The 15420-nt window shown below is 43.2% G+C and overlaps 1 protein-coding gene and 1 long non-coding RNA gene across 13 annotated transcripts in view; both read left to right on the forward strand.

The window, feature by feature from the left end:
- The window catches only part of SPATA6L (spermatogenesis associated 6 like), a 52431-nt gene extending 42964 nt beyond the window's left edge, over positions 1-9467 (forward strand). For 9 of the 12 annotated variants that reach the window (XM_045504970.2, XM_074361620.1, XM_010967885.3 and 6 more), the window contains 3 exons: positions 2334-2427; positions 3486-3588; positions 7664-9467. In XM_045504970.2, the coding sequence (XP_045360926.2) occupies positions 2334-2427; positions 3486-3575 (184 nt within the window). In that variant the 3' untranslated portion in view covers positions 3576-3588; positions 7664-9467. Of the gene's footprint in view, positions 1-2333; positions 2428-3485; positions 3589-6761; positions 7024-7663 lie in introns of all 12 variants that reach the window. The other 3 variants (XR_012506356.1, XR_012506357.1, XM_074361621.1) reach the window with 3 other exon arrangements.
- Positions 9468-9900: 433 nt separating this feature from the next.
- Positions 9901-15420, forward strand: part of LOC123612118 (uncharacterized) — a 68187-nt gene continuing 62667 nt past the window's right edge. The window contains exon 1 of the long non-coding RNA XR_006719288.2: positions 9901-10327. This is a non-coding gene — a long non-coding RNA (uncharacterized LOC123612118). The remainder of the gene's footprint in view (positions 10328-15420) is intronic.

Here is a 15420-nt window from a genome sequence, read left to right on the forward strand (position 1 = left end):
GCAGTCAGGAGACTTGAGCTCTAGTGTTCTCCTGTCCCTAAGTGCCGTGTAATCTCACACAAGTACTCGGCCTTCTAGACCTTCATTTCCTCACCTGTAAAATGGGTGTAGTGATCAACGATCCATCCTCTTACAGCCCCAGATGCTTCTCTGCTGCCATAACTAGAGAAAGCCCATGACTTTTGTTCATGTGTCTTGTTTTTATACATCACCCAAAGTCCTTATAATTAGCATAGCGTGCTCTTCTGAGGGACTGAGTTGAGTATACATGGACTGGGTACCTATTATGTAAAGTGTATGTGATCGTGACACGTCCTTGCTTGCCTGCAGCTTACACGCTAGATGGGGAGGCAAACATCCTCCCATGTCACTAAATATGAGATGGATTGTGATGTGCACCTAACAGATGTACAATCCAAATGTATGGGAAAGACAGAGCAGGAGGAGGTTAACTCCATAAGGGGAAGATCTAGGGAGGCCTCATTTCTTTTTAAGGTAATTTGTTAGATGGTTTATGCGTTCATTCAGCCAGTCTTCCATGAGTATCTTATGCAGTAGGACAGTGATTCTCAACTCAGGCTCACTAAAGAATTGCCTTGTATCGACTCATTGAGTCAAAATCCTTGGGATTAGAACTGGGTGTGTGGAGGGTAGATTGGAATCTCTGTGGTTAAAAGAGTGCCTTTAAAATGTACAGTTGTGATACTTACCAATTCTACCTCAATTAAAAAAATAGACACATGAAGACTCAGTTACCAATTCATGGCCCTTAGTTTTGCTGACACAAGGGAAAAAATAGTGTCTCAGAAGTAAAACAGGATTGATAGTCAATCTGGTAGGCCTGAAATAGAAATCCTAAGATTTAAGACATTCCTCCTGATCTCTGAGAACTTGCAGCCTAGCAGAGGATGTTAAAAAAAGAAAAAGTACACAGAGGGCTTTCTATAAGGCTGAACTTCAAGAACAGTATGGACCAAATGGTGGCTAAAGGGGAAAGAGGGCACCCTGGAATGTCTCATGGAGAAGGTGGCATGTTCACGTGGGCCTCGAGGGAAGGGGGTTGGATTATGATAGTTAATGGAGGGGAGGAATGGGAGGTGCTGTCAGCTTCTGGAAGTTAGAGAAGCTTGGGGGGAATAGTGGGTGGCAAAGCTGAGGGTCTGAAGAGGACTGTGGAAACCAAGCTAAGGAGTTTGGGTTCAGATGGAAGGCAGTAGGGAGCTTTTGTGGCGGAGAAAGAGTTTACTCACAAAGCAGCCAAGTAAGGAGCCGGGAGAACAAATCTTACCTCCCAGAAGACAAGGGGCTTGAGATATTTATGGAGTGAAGAAGCAGGGCAGTCTTGGGCATGGGGAATTGTGATTAGAGGTAAGGAAAAGTGAGGTAATCTGTGCTTCGCACAGGTATACCTGGGTTACATACATCTTCGTGGGATGCATGCTAAAAAATGGAGGCACTTCACATGATCTGAGGGTGCAGTTTTCGGCCCTCTGATGTCAAAGGTTATTCACCGGACATCTGTGCAGGCCCAGTTTTAGGGTGGGTGGTACCTACAAGTTCCTGGGATGAGCTATTAGCTCAAGAGCCTCAGTCTTAATTTCAGTCTAGGAGGAGAGACAGACATTAACTAAATAATGACAAAATGTCCCCTGGGGAAGTGCTATGTGTGAGGGGTAGATGGACTCCAAGTGTGTAAAATAGGAAAGTTGACTTCCTCTACAGGAGGGGCTCAGGAAGGACTTTCCTGAGAAATCAGTAGTTGAACTGAGCTCTGAAGGGTGGATGGGAGTTAACACGAGTGAGGATGGGGGTTGGGGGTGGCAGCATTTTGGGTGGAGGGAGCAGTATTGGAAAATGCCCATGGAAGGGAGAAATGCTTTATGTTTGAGAAGCTGAAAGACACTGTAAGACCTGTGGTTTAGTTTTGGCCTGGGTGGCTTGAAGTAGGTGAGATATAAAATCCTTGTGGTGGAAAACAGTTGGGGCTAAATTTTGTATTTAAAGTTTTTGGATTAAAATTTTAAATGTAAAAGCAGGATTTGTTCTTTAGAGAAATATCTAAAATATACCGGAAAGTACAAAGAAGAAAAGAACCACTCATAGCCACACACTGAAACACAGAGTGTTTTTAACATCTTGGTGGTTTTTATTCCCAATGTTTTCCCTATGCATAGGTTTAATGAAGACATTGAAACCACACTCTGTATACTCTTTTGCACATTGCTGCTTTTTTCTTACTGTTAAGTAAGAAATATCGACCCTTATTGTTATATACTATAAATATCCATTTTCTTAACTGCATAATACTCCACCATATTTCCTCTGTTGAGCAGGTTCTCTCCGGGTTCTCAGTCCACGTGGAAGAAGATCCACGAAAGGGTATGCAGTCTTCTGACATCCCACAGAGCTCAGCAGCACCTCAGCAAGGTCGAGGCTTCTGATGAAATTCAGTCTCTGCTGACAAAATAATATGGGAACTGGGTCTTACAGCCTAGAGGGGGAGACAAGACATATATCAAGTAACCATGGAAATAAATGGACAATTGTGACGCTTGCCAAGAAGGGTACATGGTATCCTGAAGAGTGTGAAAGGGAGCATTTGACTAGGCTGGGGGTCAGGGCAGGCTTCCTCAAGGAAGAGAGAGTGGAGCTTCAGTCTGAGCAATGAGTAGCAGCTACTTGGGAGCACAGTATGCAGCAGGCAGAGGTCCTCCAGTGAGAGGGAGCATGGTCCTTTCCAAGGACTTAGAGAAGACAGTGTAACTGGCCTGAAGCACATTCTCCACCACAGACAGGAATCCCAGTCCAGGGAAGAATCAGGGAGTGTGTGGTCTATGTGAGCCCACAGCATGGAAGATAAAGTTTTCCTCAAAGTTAAGATGGTGTTTTTGACTGTTTGACTTCTGTGGGAGTGAGGGGAGTGTTTCTGATGCATAGATAGGTCTACCCGGTACTCTGTCTACTGCAGATGTACAACCATTAGCTAAGTGATCTGTCACCACTTCAAAAGAATTCAAATGAAAGGTTGACAGAGGCCCCTGTAGTTGGATTAAACCATACCATGTAGTTGAACTGGTCATCTTGACTTATTTAAATGCTGATATAGCCTAGATTTATAGGATCATACTTGTAAATGAACATTGATTATCCTAGTCACCAGGCTGGTGAACTACTTTACTTCCTCTCTGCAAAGTCATTTGCTTTGTTAATTCCCAATCTTTTCAAGTAAGGGAATCACTTCAAAACGTAAAAAGAAAAGAAGGAAAGGAGGGAGGGAGGAAAAGGGAGAGGGAAGAGAGGAGGGAGAGAGGGAGGAAGAGAGAAAAGAAAGGAATAGTATCCACGTACACACATATATCGTGAACACAACATATACAACGTGTATGGGATTCATGGACCTCTTAAATGCAAAACAACCCACCTGGGTATCACTGATCCATATTACAATATTAGTAATGCAATTGCTCAATTTGTTTTTATTATAGGAAGATCCTGTGTCTGAAGTAAAGTATATCCTTGAAAGACCAAGCTACCCTCTGAAGAAATATCCAGTGCATGAACAGAGTTATTTTTAAGCTGCTGTCCTATGTAAGTAAGCAGCTTAAGTGCTTCTTCTTGATTTACTAAAATGATTTGTTTCCTGCTGTCAATATTGAAGTAACTAGAAAATGTGGTGGACTGGAGTCAAGGAGGTGATAAGAGCCACGTTCTTCCTCCATGTAGTACAATTACGACAACACGTGCGTGGGTCTGCCAGCAGTCTTGCCTCCTCTTGTATTCCTTTCTGTCTCTGTCTCTCTCCTGATCTAATGGCCCCTCTTCCAGCTCCTGAAACACAAGTTCTTTCCTGCTGTAGGGCCTTTGCACATGCTGCTCACTCTGTCGGGAACACTTCTTCCAGACCCTGCTTGGGTCACTTCTGTTTATCCTTCATGTCTCATGGCTTTCCATGGCACCCCTCACCCTCCAAGGGACATCATCTCAGCACCCTGCACTTTTCTTCCACAAAATGTGACACAGTTTATTATATCTTTATATGGGTTGATTGCTTCAAAGTCTGCCCTTCCTACTTGAATGAAACCTTCCCAAGGTCAGGGACTCTCGTCCTGCTCACTATGTTATGCCAGGATTACAGTGGGACCCCATTTAACTTAGGTGAACTCAACCACACATGCCAGGTGTGTGCCCTGAACAAGAACCTGGCTGCCCTCCACCGCCCTGTTGCCACTCTTGCATCAGATGACCTTCCACTGTGGTTGGTGCTCAGTAAATATTTTTTATAAGTGGCTGTTGAATGAGGCAACTCTAGAATTCAGATGTGTGGGAAGAAGTTAGTCATATTGTGGGCTGTTGTTTCTCAGGTTTTCTTTTCTTTCTCTTCCTACCCAGACTCAGAATAAGAACAGCTCTTCCTTATTTTTGCTTCCTGAGTGCCAGGAACAGGTCCAAATCCTTCACGTATATTAAATGAGTTAATAGTTAATTCTCACAACAACCCTGTGAAGTAGGTACTACTATCAGTTACATTTTACAGATAGTGAAACTGAGTCAAGGGGAGGTTAGTTGCCTTGCTCAAGGTAGCATGGCTAGCGAATGGCACAGCTGGAATCTGAACCCAGGTGATCTGGCTTCAGTGACCATGCTTTTAACCATTACATTCCATTGTTCTCCAAGACTAGAGTGTGTGACAGGAGAACCCTGGGGAGAAAGACAGAGCGGAGCCCTTTGGAACCCAAGCAGAGCTTGTGGACATTGCCCTTGAAGCTCTCCCAAGAGGGTCCTGTGGTGTTGTATCGTGCCGTCTCTCCTAGCAACATCAGAATAATTATGAATCTTTTTAAACAATACAGGAGAGTGGGATGATGTGCTAGGTTTTCACTGCTGTCAGGCTCCTGAAAGTCTGGTTTGAGGGTCATTCATGCTTCAGGGTGCAAGTTGCCTTGCCCAGGGCTGGCCAGGACTTCCTGCCTTCAGCACAGAGGAATGGAGAAGACAGTTCAGTGATTTCCCATCGTGTAGGCTTCTACCTTAGAACGTTCTGCTTGGTAGATTAAAGGGTGGATTCTGGGCTACCTAATCTCCAGTTGCAAAAATAGTCATCTAAGTATTTATTAGGTGGTTATACGGAACATAGCCCACATAATTACCACTTAGGGAACATGGCCCACATAATTACCAAATGCCAAATTGTGTTGAATTTTAACACGGCTAACATCAAGTTACATAAAGCCCTGAACCAGCTGATATGTGGACCCTGAGGATAGAGAGAAGGTAAGAAAAAACTAATAAATTCTGTCTTAGAAAATGGGTTTCCTTCATAACATGAGTTCCCACTCAGTGGTTTGGAATATGCTCATAGGCCTTCTCTGAAAGCTCTCCATGCCATCCTACCCCTGCCTCCATTTGGTCATGGATCCCTGGTGAGGCAGGGGTCCTGGAGGGCTGGATTCATGAAAGTTTTCATGGTTGTAAAAAACCCAGGTGAATTTGACTTGTCTTAAGCAAACAGGGCATTTAGTAGAAAGATGCTGAGTGTCTCACTGATCCAGGGAAGATTCGTTCAAACAAGCAAGGCTGTCAAATGGGACAGCTAGAGCCACCCCTTTGAGCTGAGGAGACAGTCCCAGAGAGGAGCTTTGGGCAGAAGACCCAGTGGGTTTCCACCCCGTGTCCCCCCACCTGTTTTTCTCAAGGACTGTCTCTGGCTTGCTGCACCAGTTCTTGTCCTTCCCTTCTCCACTTCTGCTCTTTCCCTGCCGATCATCTTTCCCTCTCCTGGTTCTCTAGTGATCTCAAGATTTGGGGGAAGTGAAAAAGAGATTCTGATCACAAAAATGTCAGAGGCTCTTGGACCAGAAATGGTGAGTCCAATTGTCCGACCAGGGAATGGCTGGAGGACATGGGTAGAAGGGGTTGTAATACATCTGCTTCTCCTTATTCAGGATGGTTTGGTTTATTCAGGTACTTTAGGTATAACACAGGTTATCCTTTGTATACTTTAAGACGGTGAATTTTATGTTACATGAATTTTACCACAAAAACACTCCCATAAACACACACACAGACACACAGATTATCCCCAGTTCTCCTGGAGGCGTGATTGCCTCTTTGTCAGGGTCCTTACCAGATGTGTGAGCTGACTGCCCAGGTCTGGTGTGTGCCCACTGAGATTCCACTTTAAAGGGTGGGCTCACTGGGCGTCCTCTGTGAAACCTGTGGATCCCTCAGGCGGACTCAAGCCTTCTGCCTCCTGCCCCTCCACGTGCATCCACTAAGTACCTTATTCCGTCAGCTTTGTGTTGTAGTTGGTTTTTTTCATGAGAACTCTCCCAAGAAGTGGGCAGAGGCCATGAAGGGGTGTCTGTGAAGGGAGGGGAGACGGACTAAGCGGTACCAACTCTGGTCCCCTGAGTGTTCCGTCCCGGTGAGCAGCTCCCATGCCCCCAGCTCCCGCCACTGTGGCCGGCCTGCCGCAGGAGCTGGTCCACATGTAATGCTCCCAGCTGGAGGGAGGGCAACCTGGGCCTGGACGTCCTCAGACACCGACAAGAATTGTAGCACAAACATTTTCCTAAAACCAAAAAATAACAAAAAGGGAATAAACTAAGACAAGGAAAAAAAGGGACGAGTCAATTAAAGTGCTGGTTTCTGATTCCATCATAGCTCATTAGGCCTCCAGCTCCAAAGGCAGGGGCTGGTATCGCTTCCTACCTCACCCTTCTCTGCTGGGCAGGCAGGAGCCATTTTACGACCTCCCGCAGGGGCCTCTTCATCTCCATTACAACCAAAGGAAGAAGCAAAGCAGCCTGCAGATGCCAAGCTCCAACCTTGGGGGCACTCCTGTCTGATTTGGTCACCAGTTTCCGAGGGATTTGTCACATGGTGGCCTGTGGGGATTGACATGATGGATAAGGATAACCTCTCTTCATCCCAGGAGCTCCTGGTCCTGTCAGTCTAACAGACCACACAGGCACTGACCGTGCATCCAAATTAGAAGGCGCATTACTGGGTCAGCAGTCCTCAGTGAGTATTAGGATCACCTGGGGGCTTTGAAAAAGACTGATGCCTGGGCCCCACTCCAGACCAACTTAATTGGAATCTCTGCAGGTGGCGCCTGGCATAGGTACTTTTATAAAGGTTCCTCAGGAGATTCTGATGCACTAAATTAAGGACTGAGAATCTCTGCGGTGGGCAGCAAGTGCCCTAGGATGGGGGACTTGGAACACCTCCAAATTCTATACTGACTCCTTCCACACTCAGAAATAATTGTTCCATAGAATAGAATTGGTATGGGGCATATTTAACAGTTTAGTTCAATAATACCTAGCAATTTCTGCACATTTATATGTGCCAAGGATTGTACTAAGTCCTCAGAGTAACACTAAAAGGTAGATACTCTGCTTATCCTCGTCCTGATTATACAAGGAGGGCAGGTGACTTGCCCATGGTCACACAAATGTCTGTCTTGCTAAGCTAATACTGCCTCATTCTGCCTCATTCTACGGGGAATGTAGGAGAAGGGACTCAGAGACCAGGTGGTCCCAAGGGAGAGCTGCGGGCCAAGAACAGGACAGAGTAAAACCTTTTTCTCCTTGATTGTGTTGATTGCGTGCCCTTTTCTCAGTACCACATGTAGTATATGAAGTTTCTTCAAATTTTACAGGGGAAACTAAATGAAAGCTGGAGAAGCAACATGAAGAACTCTCATCAAGCCAACTGAACAACAGTTTTTATTCTGTGTATCAAATCACCAGTGTCTAACCCCCTTTAAATCAAACCTGTACTCAGTCTTTTGTACCCAGGTAAGAGTTGTTGATTAAAGTATTTGCTGTTGGGGGCTCATATTTTCTTGCCAAGCTGGAAAGTTTGTATGTTTGTTTTGAGCTTGAAATAAAAAATAACAGTAGTTGGGTGGCAGATGCTTTTTCATCTGGAAAGCACTTAGAATTCTGAGGAAACCGTCAAGATGCCTTTTCAGGTGTTCCTCATTTTTGGCAGTGGATGTGTTCTTGAAAAGTTCTTTTCTCCCCGCTTTGTCCATCTTTCCTCCTTCCCTCTCTCCCTCTCCCACCTCCACTTCCCTTCCCTTTCAATTCCTCTTACATTTTCCGTGAGTTCCAGGAAGCTGCTATTTAGAGGAATAACCTGATAAATCCTCCAGGAAAAGACTCACTCTGATTTACCATTTTTTTGTAAATCTTTTTTTGTGGTTGTTTGTTTACTTTTTAGCATTAGGCTTGATTTACATGAAGTCCACTGAAAAACTACGTAGGAAGAGGGAGCATTACTTCTGAATAATTCAGATCTTGCTTTAAAGATTTACTTTCTGTGACACAATTTTAAGAGGAGGTTAATTTCTTTGGACTGTAGTTTAAACTACTCCTGTCATCTACCCCTTTTTGTCCATCAATTCTTAGTGAATTTATATGAGGAATAAAACCTTCAAATATTTCTCTGCTAAGTTCTTGGCAGATATGACTGCCAAAACCAGATTTAAAATTAGTTAGAAGGATGCTTTAAGAAATGCTTACCCAGTTTGAGGAGCAAGAAGAAGACAGAGATGGGGTGAAGTGGACATTTGGCTCCATGGGTATAGACCCAGGGAAGAAGGGGCCTGAAAATGGAAACCTTTGTCTTGGCATCATAGTATAACCTAAGCATTTTCCTCTACTGTGCCCTAAAACCCCTTAAGTTTTTACAAGATTCAATGTGAGTCAAGTTTTCTTTTCTCATTGTGACCATGGGAATTAAGTTTGTTAGATAAATTAGGAAAAGGAAATTAAAAATTAAAGGAGGAAAAAAGTCCAAAAGAATAATAAAACAAAGTGCATTTATCCCCTTCTCAGAATTTTAGCCAAATAAAGATATTTAGCCTAGCAAGCATTCCACATTTGGAAAACATGCTTAAATTACACCTGCTTATATGTTCTCAGGGTGTGTGAAACTGTAGTTGTCAATTTGTTATTTTGATGTCTAAGTAGTCATCAATAATAAAGGTACTGCGTTACACTAAGACTGTGGTACAATTCTCAGAAAAGGGCTACTTAGAAAGATTATAAACAGCTGAAGGAAATTAGTTCTAATGAATTGGTGTCCCATGCCAGTTTATGTTCAAATACACACTATGACACTCACTGTTCAGTTTTTTAAAATGTTTTGAGCATAATTCCTTAATTCAATTTAGGGATAAGATCTTAAGTGCTCATTCTTATTTAGTCTTTTTTTTCTTTCACGAATCAATCTTCCTTTTGCTCACTTTCTCATCTGCTAACTCTGTTGCTTATATTATTCCTTTTTTACCTTTTTATTTCTTAGTGAGTTATTTCAGTTTTGAGGAAACCTATTGAGCCAGGATTGCAACAGGATTTTGCGTTTGGAGTATATAATAACATGATTTTGCGATTATTGGGGTTTGGATTCCTTTGGGAAGATCTGTGTTACTAAATGTAATAAAAAGTCCCACCTGTCTTGCTTCAGTTTATTATTCCTTTTCATAGTTGCAGATCTAGCAAAGCTTGGATTGTATTTTACGAGCATGATTCACAGGGTCTGCGTTTACAGAGGCTCCAGGGAAAATCTTGGGGGAGTCTGGGCCCTCCAAATAAAAGCCACCGTACAATAAGGCCATTTCCCTACGGCCACCTGACTGACGCAAAGTTAGCTGAAGCCTACAGACCTTTAATTATTAATAAAAATTTTAAAATGAGAGTGTACATGATATGTTTAACATACAAGAAGGAGGTGACTTTTAAATGTATAATTGGAGAGGACTGAGAGGTTATGTGTGCAAGTTCAGCCTGGCCTCTGAATGCCTGGCCACTCCTACTAATGGCCATGACTCTACCTGATTAGTTCCATTAAAGGAGCCCTGACCTCTCTGAGGGTAGCTTAAGAAAAGGACTTGCCTTCTCATCCAAGTGTAACCAATGAACCTACTAGCGCCGCCTGACGGAAGTGCTGTTCTCTGAAGGGGGACCCATCCCAGCATTCCTTGGGAAAGTGCAGGTCTTGGCGAGAACCCCTCCCCTATTCTCATGTACTGGAAACGCTGCTGCAGTGAGCAGAGGAACCCAGCAACTCCTTGGGTCTGCTCTCCCAGCTTCTCCACGTGGGGTGGCGAGGCAGCAGTAGTTATGTTGTTCATCAGAAGAAAGCGCCTATGCTTGGCTTTACCCTCGAAACTAGGAAATTCAGCAAATTCAGTGTCATGCCTAGGACAAGCGCTTTTCCCTGGTGCAAGTGGCTGGCTGGCTTATCGGAGCTTCTTCAGCAGTCTGAAACTTCCCCCTCGGGATTCTGTATCTTTAGAGTGATCCTGCAGCACCCCGTAAGTACATATTTTTATATTTATAAAAATTTATTTCTTCCTTTTTCTTATCTTGATTTTAAAAGTACCCTGTAGCTCATAGTGTAATTATCAACTCTCCTCATCATTCACCCATGAGAATCACCTGCTGGGGCTCGTTTGCTCTCTGTGGTGACCACAGCTTTGCCTCTCCAAGACCATGCAGGTCCATAGGACAGACGATACAGCATCAGGCATGACTGGGTTTGCTTTGTGTGTGTGGGAGGATCATCTCAATTCCAGCACTCTGAGATGACAGCCCTGAGGGCCACCACGCCTGCCCCAGAAATGGTGTGGGGATTTGGGGGCTGTTAAGCTGTGGAGACACCATGAAAGATTTTCAAACAAAGAGAAAGGAGGGAGACCTCTGGCAAGGCAGAGCATTTGCTCAGAGGTAAGAGAGCTGAGATGCTCATGAGGGGTTTCGGGCCTTTGGTTTGCGATTGGTTGGGGATGCTTTTGAACCAGCCAAGGTATGTCACTGCATGTCCTCCGTCGCATGGGGTGGGGTGAGGTGGTTTATTCTAGGTTCTTCCACAGAGGAGGCCAGGGCAAGGGCAAGGTTGAGGGGCTTGGGAGAGCTGCAGTCTTTTAAAGACCTTACCGACTAACTTTGGGAGGTCTGGAGTCCCAGGAGGGAGATGCAGTAAAGGTTTTCCTCCTTCCTGTCCACCACCAGCCCTTTGATTCCTGTGTTTAGTGCTTCGGTTTGCCAGTTGCTGTATCAATGCTTCACAAGGGCTTTCTAGTGTAGTCGCTGTTAAGATTGAGGACTCGGGAGTGAGAACACCTGGATTTGAATCCTGGTTTTGCCATTTACTGGCCGAGTGACGTGGGCAATTAACCTTTTTTGTGTCTCAGTGTTTGTGTGAAATGGAGGCAGTAATAGCATCTGCCTCATAGTGTTGTCGTAAGTAGATGAGTTAACACACTTAAAGCACTTTAAATCAGTGTCAGGCACAGAATAAGCACTCAGTAAGTGTTAGCTGCTGTTATTCTCGCTGTAATTATTGACGAAAGCATTTTTCCTTTTTTTTTTTTTTTTTTGCTGGAGACGCTGAGGTTCAGAAAAGCCAGTGCGTGTCAGAGCCAATTTCCAAACCTGGTCTGTCTTGTCTCCAAATAGCCTGTTCTTTCTAACACTTTCTGCCACCCTTTGGTTGTCACCTGATTGTCCCTGAAGCTTGTGCATAATTCAACCTATATGGTTTGGGGAAAAAAAAAATCGGAGTCCTTCAGCAGAGTGACAGGGTAACTAAGGTCTCTTGACGGAAGTTGGAACGAGTCTTAACCACTTCTTGTTTAGGCCAGTAGAAGATACTTTCTGCTCTTATTTCCTGTCATTGGAATATTATGTTTGTAAATAGCATTTTTAGGAAGCCATTCCCCTTCCCCCACCCCAAAATAAATATCCCTGTTCCTTTTCCTCCAGGAACTGAGACTCATTTAAATTGGTATCTTCAACAGAGGTAAATACCACACCTATTTTAGTGGGATGACTTTCAGGAACAGACTGTGTGTGATAGGTGTCACTGCTGGAAGTGTCGGATTCATGGTGAGAACTCCTCATCATGGAAGCTCATTTGTCGTTGTATGAGGGAAGGTCAGCGTGGCGAATGATGACAGCCTTTGTTCATTGAGTCATGTGGTTCCAGCCCTAACCATTAGCTGAAGTGATTCTGCAGCCTCGCATCTAATTACTTTGTTTGTACTTAGTAAGCCCTTTCTGTGTGCTCAGTATTTTCCTGTGCCCTGTGGGGTATGGGGCGAGGTATGCTAAGGAGTGTAAGATACAACTCGTGCCCTTCTGGAGTCTCTGGACTTAGTCAGGCAAAGAGATGTTTCAAGTGTGACTATCAAAGGGTGTTGCAAACTCAAACACCTTCGTGACCAGGCACCATTTGTAACTGTTAGAGGCACTGGGGTTTGAAATAATGGTGAGTGATGGGGACTGGGGTGAAGTGGAGAATGTAACCCCACTCCCTCCACTTCCCACAAGGCATGCAAGTTCTTCAAATTCAAATCTAAAACGACAGAGGCTCTCTAGCCACATGAAGCCGGTCTGAAGCTGAATCTTGCTTACGGCCACCAGTTTCATCTCTTATTAAATAACATGAAATAGAGACGTTGATTTACAGTGAAGTTTGTGAAACTCAATTTCGTGGTGTAGTAATCGTCTCATGTTGATTAACTTAATATTAAGTAAGATTTGATTAGGTACTAAGATACTTACTGTTAGTTCTCTAGGTCCCATGAGGTAAGAAATAGTGGGGTCTTGGGGCTGAGGACCAAGAATGTATTTTTAACATGAAGGATTAGGTAGGCCACATGGAGAAGAGGTTTGTGAGAAGCAAGGATATTGGAATCTAATGAAGGATGTGTGTATGGGGAAGAAGGACATTTCTCCCAGGTATGTCTTCTGAAGTGTCTTAAACATTAGGCCTGGTATTTTAGACTTTGTGCTGTGGACAATAAGAAGCCAGAGTTTGGGGATAGGAAAGCAGACCATTAATATGATGGTCTTGTTCAGGGTGGTTTGGGAGTGGATAGGAGCTGGCGGCAGGGAGACTATGACAAAGCCATTGAAGAAATCTGGGAAACTGGGTAACAGAGCCTGGACCTGGTGGGAGGGTCATAGAGAAGAAAGGGGCTCATAAAACATTGGGAGTGGGAAGAAATCCTCAGGCAACTTACTTTAATGGTGCTTTAACAGTGTGGGTGTGGAAGGAGGGGGAGTCTGACTCCTTTAAGGAAGAAACTGGTAAGTCAGCTGGCCTGGGCTGTGTTGCAAAGTGAAGGAGAGCTATTTAATCACCAGGAATGAAGTATTGTTTGAGAGAATAAATCTGCAGATATGAGGACACAATGTCCTTCATTTCCTAGATTCACATTCTTTATGCTATGAGGTGAGATGAACTCAAGATTAAGAGAATAAAATAGGAGGCCAAATAAAACCTTTTGAGGAGGGACTGTGTGTGTGTGTGTGTGTGTGTGTGTGTGTGTGTGTGTGGTAGGGACAGAATAGGGAAGGCTCAGAATCCCTGGGAGGTGGGGTTGCCCAGGCTCAGAGGCAATGGGGGATGACTTCTCTTAGATTTAGCTGTTTTTGTCTGTTTGTTTTCCCTCTGAATCTTGTTTTCATTGTGAAGTTCTCATTGTTGTAATATGATTTAGTGGGTTATCAAAATACACATTGTTTTTTCAAGAATTAATGGGAAGAGAAAATGTAGGGCTGCACCACTGCCAGTTATTCATGTCTGTACAGAGGCTAAGTCTTGGGCCACCCGCTTCACAGAGAGGCAGCACTGTCACTTGGGCTCACACCTGAAGCCCTCACCCACCAAAGCGGAGGGATTAGAATAAGTGAACGAACCTCCATAGACCTGCCTTGCACCCTCAAACCTCTAGAAATTGCTATGAACCTAGGTTGCAGTGGAAATAATGTTGATTTTGAAGACCCAACACCCTATTTAGGAAAGACAGACTGTAGAATAAATTTACAAGGTTGATTTTGGATAAGTTCAGTTTAAAAGATGCTGGAAGGGCCAGAGGGAAAAATATGTATTAGAAGTTGGAAGTGTGGATCTGAAGTTCGGCTATTGTGAGTAGTGTTGCAGTGAACATGGGAATACAGACATGTCTTCCAGAGAGTGATTTTGTCTCCTTCACATATAAACCCAGGAGTGGGACTGCTGGATCGTATAGTAGTTCTGTTTTCTAATTTCTTGAGGAACCTCCATGCTGTTTTCTGTAATTGCTGTATCAGTTTGCATTCTCACCACCATGTTGCTGCAAATGGCATTATTTCATTCCTTTCTATGGCTGACTAATAATCTATTGTGTGTGTGTGTGTGTGTGTGTCTGTCTGTCTGTGTACCACATCTTTATTGGATCATCTGTCATTGGACGTTTAAGTTGCTTCCATGTCTTAACTATTGTAAATAGTGTTTCTATGAACATTGGAGTGCACGTATCTTTTTGAATTAGGGTTTTCTCTGGGTATATGCCCAGGAGTGGGATTGCTGGATTATATGGTAACTCCAGTTTTAGTTTTTTAAGGAATCTCCATACTGTTTTCCATAGTGGCTGCACCAATTTACATTGCCACCAACAATGTCGGCATGTTACTTTTTCTCCATACCCTCTCCAGCGTTTATTAACTGTAGACTCTTTAATGATGGCCATTTTGACTGATGTGAGGTGATACCTTGCCGTACTTTTGATTTGCATTTCTCTGATAATTAGCAATGTTGAGCATCTTTTCATGTGCCTATTGCCTATCTATATGTCTTCTTTGGATAAATGTCTATTTAGGTCTCCTGCCCAGTTTTTGATTGGGTTGTTGTTGTTATTTTGTTGTTGTTATTGAGTTGTGTGAGCTGTTTGTATATTTTGGAAATTAAGCTGTTGTTTTTCACGTTTGCAAATATTTGTTTCCCAGTTACGGTTTCAGATCTCATGTAAGTGTCTAATCCATTTTGAGTTGATTTTTGTGTATGGTGTAGGATAAGGGTCCAGTTTCATTCTTTTGCTTGTAGGCGTCCAGTTTTCCCAACATCATTTAGTGAGGAGACTATCCTTTCCCCGTTATATGTTTTGGCTTCTTGGTTGAAAATTAATTGACCATATATGCATAGGTTTATTTTGGGGCTGCTTATTCTGTTCCATTGATGCGTGTCTGTTTTAATGCCATATCATACTGTTTTTTAATTACTATAGCTTTGTAATATAGCTTGAAATCAAGAAATGTGATGCCTTCAGCTTTGTTCTTTTTTCCAAGATTACTTTGTCTATTGGAGGTCTCTTGTGGTTCCATAAAAATTTTAGGCTTGCTATTTCTATTTCAATGAAAAATGCCATTGGATTTTTGATAGGGATTCCATTGAAACTGTAGATAGCTTTGGATTGTATGAACATTTTACAATGTTAATTATTCCAATTCATGAACATTTATTTGTTTATATCTTCAATTTCTTTGTATTTATTTGTATCTTCTTCAATTTCTTTCCTCAGTTTTGTACAGTTTTCATTGTGGAGATCTTTTACCTCCTTGGTTAAATTTATTCCTAAGTATT

This window comes from Camelus bactrianus, chromosome 4 (genome assembly GCF_048773025.1).
Source record: "Camelus bactrianus isolate YW-2024 breed Bactrian camel chromosome 4, ASM4877302v1, whole genome shotgun sequence".
NCBI lineage: Eukaryota > Metazoa > Chordata > Mammalia > Artiodactyla > Camelidae > Camelus > Camelus bactrianus.